Source organism: Eulemur rufifrons, chromosome 3 (genome assembly GCF_041146395.1).
Source record: "Eulemur rufifrons isolate Redbay chromosome 3, OSU_ERuf_1, whole genome shotgun sequence".
Classification (NCBI taxonomy): domain Eukaryota; kingdom Metazoa; phylum Chordata; class Mammalia; order Primates; family Lemuridae; genus Eulemur; species Eulemur rufifrons.
In genome coordinates, this window is record NC_090985.1 from 52,911,981 (window position 1) to 52,921,066 (window position 9,086).

The 9,086-nt window shown below is 37.4% G+C and overlaps 1 protein-coding gene across 1 annotated transcript in view; it reads right to left on the reverse strand.

Annotated features, from left to right (window-relative positions):
* The window catches only part of EMC2 (ER membrane protein complex subunit 2), a 49,599-nt gene extending 40,843 nt beyond the window's left edge, over positions 1 to 8,756 (reverse strand). Inside the window, exon 1 of the mRNA XM_069466093.1 lies at positions 8,707 to 8,756. Coding sequence (XP_069322194.1) covers positions 8,707 to 8,746 — 40 coding nt within the window. The 5' untranslated portion in view covers positions 8,747 to 8,756. The remainder of the gene's footprint in view (positions 1 to 8,706) is intronic.
* Positions 8,757 to 9,086: the final 330 nt, after the last annotated feature.

The following is a 9,086-nucleotide window of genomic DNA, read 5'->3' on the forward strand; positions in this document are numbered from 1 at the left end:
TTCTTTCTTCAGTTTTCTCTTCTACCCTTATAGCATACAGTAGTTAAGAATGGAGATGCCAAATTGAAACCACTTAAGGTCAAATTGAAGCTCTGCCAGTTTCTGGTAGTGTGGTATCGACTGAGTTAATCACTTTGCCCTTTAACGTTTTTATCTAAAAAATGGAGACGAAAATAATAATACCAATATCATTGTTGTGGTATGCATTATGAGTCAATATATGTGTTTAGAACAGTACCTGGCACAACATGTACTCAAAAAATTTTAGCTATTATTAATACTTTACCCTCTATTTCCTTTCCGGAGCACTGTGAATTCTCTTTTGTTCTCTGAACCAAGAGGTTTTGAAGCTTCTCCCCAGTAGTACACCCTATAAAAGCAAATGCCATTTACCTTTTTCTAATCCCACTATCTCTGGCTTTGCTCTTCGCATTGCATTCAGAGCAGATTTAAAGCAGAGGTCAATAAACTACAGCCCCAGGACCAAATTCTGTAGCTACTTGTTTTGTAAGTGAAGTTTTATCAGAACACACCCACCTCTATATGTTTAGGTAATATCTACAGCTATTTTTGTACTACAAAGGCAGAGGAATACTTAAGACAAACCATATGGCACAAAAAGCCAAAATATTTACTATCTGGTCCTTTACAGGAAAAAAAAAATGCCAACCCTGACTTAGAGCATAACATGGCAAGAAGGGCATAGGATCTCAAGTTAAAAGACCAAGGTTTAAATACCAACTCTGCCACACTAGTCAGCATGGTGATCTTGGACATGTCCACTTAACATTTCTAACCTCAACTATAAATTATAGTTGTCCTTCGGTATCAGCAGAGGATTGGTTCCAGGACCCCTTTGGATAGCAAAGTCCAAGGATGCTCAAGTCTCTTATACAAAATGGTATAGTATCTGCATATAACTTACACACATCCTTCTCATACTTTAAATAAATCATCACTATATTACCTAATACACTGTTATTGCTATGCAAAAGTTGTTACACTATACTGTTTATTTCCATTTTTATTGTTGTATTATTTTATATATACATATATTTAAATATTTTCCATCCACAATTGGTTGTACCTTTGGATGTGGAACCCATGAATATAGAGTGCTAACTATATCACAAACTTGTCTTATAGGTCTCTTATGAAAATTATATAAAGCAAAATCTGGACCCTTCAGATGTTGCTTGTATGGTACAATAGTTTGGGTCTTTTTGCTTGTTTTTAAGCTGATGTTGATTACTGTTAAGTAGGACATGCACTCACCGGTTCTTTATAGGCAGCACTACTGTCTTCCACCCAACATCACACATTTTCTTCATCTGCTTGGCCCCTGAATTTAGGACTTCTAATATTAGATGATTTATGTAAAGCACTTCATAAAATGTAAAGTGCTACAAAAATTTTAATTACTTTTATTTTTAAGAAAAATAACATAACTTTCAGCCTCTAGAAAGAAATACGGCTCTTTCCTCATTCTTTCCTCAAAGGTGGCTTAACACTTTTCATTTTACCCTAACTCACCCCACAAAAGGCATGCTCCTCAAAGCCAACGTCATTTTATTATCGACTGCTTAAGTAAGCTGCTTACTGCTTGTTCGTACATTTTATTAACTACTGTGAAAGCCCCTGGGATGAGCTAAAGGTCAATGGTTAAGAGAATGGCTATGATTACTCCATTTATTTTTTCCATGAGGACTAGGTATCACTATATTGAGTCGGCTTCTGAAAGATGGAAAAACATGCCTGCTACTTTCTCTGACTCCTTTAGTCCAAAACTCCTTCCTCCAATCCTATATTTTCTCCACTTCACTTTATTATATATCCTGAAATACCATTTACATGAACCAGCATACTTCTTTAAAAGGTCAATACCTGTGGGATAATGAATTTTAAATTATTCAGAGTCCCACATACTTCTCTAGTCAGATTGGTTGTGGATGTTGAAAGAAGCTATTCTGCAAGAAAAGGCCACTTGATTTGAAAAAAGAAAGGGTTATTTTATTTTAATGCACACAGAACACCAGAAGTGTTTTTCAAACTATGTATTACAGACTGTGTATTAGTTGGGTGTGCAATCAGCTTAGTGGATTTCTTCCAGCATTTGGGAGGAAAAAATGAACAGAACAGAATGCACTGCTCATACTAAGAGTATCTTCGAAATTAAACTTTGGTTTCTGTTTATACACACTCTCAAACATTCATGTATAAATATACTTAATTGAGCATGAGTTAATTTATAAAAGGTATTTCTTATTGTGGATTGAAAGAACACTTGTACAAAAGAGGATATAATTTTTTAAAGCATAACTTCTAAGAAGAACAATCTAAAATACAGTTACAAACATTATACTAAAATGTAATAGCTGTACAAAAAACAAGGAATATTGTTTATGTATGAAAATATAACTTTTGCAAAATAAGCAGAATTTTACCTATGAACACCTTCAACTATACTTACATAGCTGACCCTGCCACACTCTGCATGCTATCATAAATACCATGGAAAATTATTTGCCACACATTAATATTTTCAGAAATGCCTTAAATATATTCATCTAAAAATTAACTAGTAAAAATAAAATTATCTCTTGAAGAAAACATGTTTTCACTTTTGATAGTCCATTCCCTCAAAGTCACAACATCAGAAAACCAAAGTCACTGTCTTTTCCTAAAAACGTGGTTTCCCGTGCCAGTGCCACATTTCTGTTAGTTCCAACTTCTGTTAATGCTACCTGAGATTCCAATTTTGACTATTATTTTTGACCCCTCCTTTGGTATCTAATTTCTATGAACTCTTTGGAAATATTACTAAGATTTACACCTTCCACTCTATTTCCACTGCTATTATCCAAGCTCAGGCTCTCATCACCCCATGCTAAAATTGCCAGGATAGCATCCAAACTGGATTCTCTACTCAAACTCAATCTGCAAATCACTACCAGATATTTTTTAAAAGGTTTATTTCATTAGACAATTTAAATTCTTAAAATACCCAGTGATTCCTACTACCTTTTGGGCAGTATAGTACAATGATTGGAACCACGGTCTTTAGAGTTATTCCTCATTCAACTAGTACTTACTGGATGCTTTCTACATGCCAGGCCTGATCTGGGTGCTGAGGATAAAGAAAGAAAGAAGATAAAGTCCCTGTACTCATAAAGTTCACATTCCAGTAGAGTAAAAAAAAGACAAACCACATAATTTCAGATAGTGATAATTCCTATGAAAAAAATTAAAGGACCATAGGATAAAGTCAAGAGATTGGGAGGACAGAGGACCCTTTGCAAAGGGTGGGTCAGTGAAGACTTCTCTAAGAAGGTACTTTTTAAGCTGAGGGAAGAATGAAAAGGAGTCAGCCATAAACACAAATCTCTAACTTCTTGAGACAAACTATCTCAGCATGTTCCAAGAATAACAGAATGGCAGCCTAGGTGGAGGAACTTGACGCGCTAATAACTGAGCCAAGGACAGCAGCATAAGTGCACCTCAAATCTCAACACTCCTTTTTACTAGCTATGGGATACTGAAAAGCCACTTCACCTCTCTAGTTTCCTTCCTCACCTATAAAATGGAAATAAGGAAAGTCTACTTCATAGGATACATGTGAAGATAAAGTGAGATAATGTATACAAAATGTTTAGTAGACTATTTTCATCATTATTACCATTACTATAGATCTACTGGATCAAACACGAAAAACAAACTTCATATCATAGCATTCACTCATTGACCAAACAAGCATTTACGGAAAGCTTGTTTTCTCTCACCACTATTCTGGTCAATGGAAGGACTGAGAAGACGACCTGTGTGTGTAAAGAATGTAAAAAAGTAATTTAAATATGAATGAGAATACTAAGGTACAATAAAAATTCTCTTAATCATCCTCCAGTTAGAATCAACTCAAAGAATTTCTTTATGCAAAATACACTAATTATGCCCACAACACTTTAGAAGCTCTTGGCTAATAAGCCTCATCAGCTAGCTCTTGGTTAATTGTTTCCATCAGTTATTACAATTCAAAAATTCAACTGTTTAGATCCAAACCAGTTCATGCCAGTTCAACTTAATGTAATTATACAGTATAATTAAATAATATAAGCCAAGGAAAACTTGAAGGCTAAAAGATAGATTTATTTCTACGAAACAAAGCTGGATGTTTTAAAAGGACTCCATAAAAGTACTAAATAATTAGCTCTGAAAAACTGTCATATTAATTATGGGGACTTAATTAAAAATATTCTGAGGAAAACAATAAAAATTTAAAAGACTTATGCACCAAAGCTGCTATAGCAGGGTCTTTTAACATGAAGTGGGGTCCTGTTAAAGAAAGCAAAACTGAAAATGGTTTATTTAATACGACAAGACATTTCAATCAGGGGATTCCTATCAAAAAAAGCCCTCTCCTATATCAACATGTACACTCATAAATTTTAAGTTTAATGAAAGGAGTCACTGAATCTTTTTTTTAAAATTAGAGTGGATCTCAACTATATACAAAATAAAGGACAAGCTCCTTAGTCTAGCATTCAAGGCACCAACCTACTTTTCTAGCTCTTACCATTCAAAAATGATCTTTCCAAAATATATACTTAATTGAAACCTGATTATTATCTATTTCCCATACATATCTGTACTTTCTAGACTTCAAAGTTTCAAAGACCTACATCTTATAGGATGAGCAGGAATTGTCTTACGAATGGGGGCAGATACATGGTGCCATCTACTTTTCTAGGGAAAATGCAGAAAAAAGTGGTTGACATTGTTGGCGTTGGAGGCAGAAGGCAGATAATGAGTTAGTTCAGTTTTGAGTTTTATTAATTGTGGAACATCCAGTACATATGACCTGAAGATCATTGCAAATACAGATCTTCAGTCTAGAAGTGAAATCTCAGGGTATGTTCCATGAAATCTGGGACCTTGCCTGTCTTGTTCAGAATTGTATCCTCAGGAACTAGAACAGTACAAGTACAAAGTACTCAAATATATGTTTTACTTACTTGTTATTTAGCATATAAGTTGATAGTCAAAGCTGGGTGTGGATGAGACTGCCCACAGAAGACATTTAACCTTTTTTAGATCTCTTCAAAGCTGAAGAGATCTTTGAACTATCTTTTCCAAGAAATATACACGTTTACAAATACAATCAATTTTGCACATTATTTCATGGAGTTCACAGATCACATAACTTATGCCTGCACCAATCAAAAGTCTACTCATAAAGAGGGCTACGGAAAGAACCACTAAAGACACCAAAAATATAAGGAGCAAATGGATGTAGAGGATTCAGCAAAGGAAAGGTATGAAAAGTAAAAAGAGAACCTCAAAGAATGTTATTAAGAAATCCAAGAAAAAATATTTCATAGAAAGAGTGATCTACAATAGCAAAGGTAGTACAGATACACAAAACACTTATGATAGAGTTGGCATTAGGACTCCCTAGAGACCTTAGAGGAGTGGTAGGGCATGGAAACCAAATTGTGGTTGCTTAAAGGACTGCATAAAAAGGAAGTTGGGGCAGTGAACATAACTAAAACTCTCTCAAATATTTCTCATAAATTTTTTTCAACAAATACTCACTTAGTGCCTACTATATGCCAGGCATTATGCAAAACATCCTATCCATGTCCTGCCCAAATAGCATATTCTCAAGAAACTTGACTATACTCTCCCTACAACTCTAAATTCTCTTTCCCACCTTCAAACTCCTAAATAGTAATTCCCATATGTAATAAGCACCAATAACTTTCAACTGGGCAAATAAATAAACCACATATTCTACTTTTTCTATAGAGCCTAATAGAGATTTGTATAGGTCTTTTATAAACAGGTGATAAATTTTCCTAGCACAAGAATTACCGTACTCTTTTAACTAAGTCATGGTACTATTTGGTGGAATTCCTAAGGACACAGCTCTAGCAGTCCTCCCACCCTGAAAAAAATCTAAACGAAACACTATCCCTGAGAATCCTCTCATCTCCTATATCCTAAAAATCTGTTATCATAAGTCTGAAATAAAAATCTAGAATACTATTTTCTTAAAAATCCCTTAAAATAGAATTTTAATTATGGAAAGGTCTAAACCTTCATTTTACTAATGAGCAAACTGTATCCTATTAGTTGAGTTGCCTAATTTCATCAGAGACACTAAAAGAAACGATTCTAACACTAGAAAAATGATTCATAGTTATAATCTTTTGACAATTTATTAGTGTTTATTATTAAGCCCACTGGCAATTCATTTAGTCAACAAATAATTACCAGGTTCCAGTGATGTGACGCTGAACAAAATAAGTCTGGTCTCTTCCATTCTAGGAAAGACAAATTAAAACTTAACACCACTGGGCAAGTGTTTCAATAGTATTTAATAATTGAAAGACCAGTTTTTGTTTTGTTGCTTGTTTTATTTTGTTTGGGTTTTTCCTTTTTTCCTATTTCTCTTTTTAAATTTTGGTAGAAGGATGGGGAAGGTGGGGGGAGGAGGGAGGTAGAGTGGTCCAGGAAGGCTCTCTGCAGTACATGACCTTTGAGGGGAGTTCTGAGAAATGCTAAAATTTAATGGCAGGAAGTGCAATGGAAGGAGGGAAGAACACTCCTAGTAAAAGGAATAGCATGTGTCCAGCCCTAAGACAAGAAGTAGAGCAATTTAAGGAATTCAACAAGGCCAGCACAGCCAGCTCATAAAGTGAGGGTGAGAATGGCTCAAGATAAAGCTGAAGACATGGGCAAAAGCCAAAACATACAGGGGAGGGACATAATCATATTAGTGTTAACTAAAAATAACACATCCTTTTATATAAACAATACTTAGTTTACAAAGCACTTTTAACATGTTTTCTCTTTTGTTCCTCAACAAACTTGTGAAGTAGTTATTATTTATTATTCCAAATCTAATCATATCACTCCTCTTTAGAATACCCATAGGGTAAGGTCCAAGTTACTTAAATCATCCTGTCTGCTAGTAGTTACACACCTACTTGTTGTCCTTCAAGATGATACTATCATCTAGAAAAGCTATATTGAACATACCTTCATAATAGCACTTCCTAAAAATTATAAAATATTTAAAACTTTTTAAAAAACATTAACAGCCACACAACTGCTATCCAGCTTAAGGAACACACCCTAACACAAGCCTTTTAAATCTATTACATTTATAGGATTATTTTCTCCATTAGACTGTGAACTCCTTGCAAGTAGGGGCTGTGTGTTACTTAACTTGATATGCAAGATCTTGCACTAAGCACTTAACACTTTAGTGTAATGGATTCCCCCAATACAGGTAGAAATACTGAAGTTCACAGTGTGCTAAAGACCAAAAAGCCAACAGATCATTGAACTCAGTTCAAGTATAAAGGAATTTTGCTTTTCCCCTTACATGTATGCAACTCTATAATACTTGAGAAATTTATTCACCATCAAATAGTAAATATAACTTTCAGTCCCCATGTTATCAAGTCATTATTTAAACATCACACAAAGGCATTCATTGAACACATAAGCTATTAAAGTCTACTGCAATACGCTAGCTAAATTCTGGGAATATGAATTTTAATTACACAAATTCCATGCCTCAAAGAAACCCAAGTTTCTTCTCTTAAGCATGCCTCCCACTTAAGTTTTTGAGAAGGGAAAAAAAAAACTCTTACAGAATTCGATCAAGGTTTGGCTGCTTCCAGATTTAAAGAACACACTCCACTCTACATCAACCAAGGATACGGTAAGTCCACATATCACACATGAGCGCATGCCCCAAAGTTAACCAGCTATTTTACGCCTCGGAAAAGGAATTACTAGTAGGGAGTAAGAAGGAAGTTCTGGGCCTGGCACGGTCACAGCACTTTAGGAGGCCAAGGTGGGAGGGTCGCTTGAAGCCTGGAGTTCGACACCAGCCTGGGCAACATACCCAGACCTGTATCTACCAAAAAAAAAATTTCTTTTAACCAGCCAGGTGTAGTAGTAATCCCTGCTACTCAGGAGGCTGAGGCAGGTGGATCGCTTGAGCCCAGGAGTTCAAGGCTTCAGTGAGCTACGATCCTGCCACCGCACGCCAACCTGGGCGACAGAGGGATACCCTATTTCTAAAAAACAAAAATTAGGAAGTTGTGTTGTACGTGTAAATGTGTTTTGAGAAGGAGCGGGACAGAGAAAAGTCAAAAAACGGAGAAATTGGAAACCTGGTTTTGATGAGAGAACGAAAGGTAAAGTGACATGTAAGAGAAGCAGATTTGTTCACGACTCTTCTGCACTGCTTTTCTGAGCTTTTCTGCCCAGTGCTGTAACCTTTACACAGTACTTAGCATAAGGCCTTACAGACCCTGTATTTCTTGGCTCCAAAGCAGCTTCGGCAACCACCTATCCCGCCTCCTCTACGCCTCCCAGCAAAAACAGGAAGACTGTGACAGCCCCAGCCCCAGGTCCCTCTAGCCTCATAAACGGAAGCTGCCCTGGGCAGTTTAATTAGCGCGGAGGTAGGTCGGTCAGTCTATCAAAGAGCAGACACGGTGGAGAAGCGGCAGAGTTCGTGGCCGGGCCAAGGAGGGGGTCAGTCTCAGCCTCCACCTGAGCTTGACCTGTCCAGCGAGAACTCCGGTGCCGAAAAGAAACTAGAGAATTCAGCTCTCTGAGGGCAGCGGGTATTCCTGAACCGTTTCCCAGGGCTTTTGGTCTTCCCGCACCCGCCCCACCCGAAGTTACCTTCCCAAGTGACATCGTAAAGCTCTGAAACCTTCGCCATCTTCCCAGAACCCAGAGGCAGCAGGGTGAGAGGGCGGGGATACGCGGTCACGTGACTCGCGACCGGGCCGTGGCGAATTACGAAGCTCTTTTTCATTGGCCAAGAGACCAGACGGGGCGGTATCCGTCACGCACGTGCACGGGCCTCTGCGGAGGGGCTTTCGGGGAAGGGGGCGGCGCTCGCTGGGCTGTACGCGGCGCTCTCGGGAGCTGAGGACGCTCCAGCGGTCGGCGGGGTGGCGGAGCTGCCTCGTGGTGAGGTGTGTTTTATACCGTGGATTTTTAACACTTGCCGGGTTTTTAATTTTTTTCTACATAGGTGTATTCATTCTCCTCACATT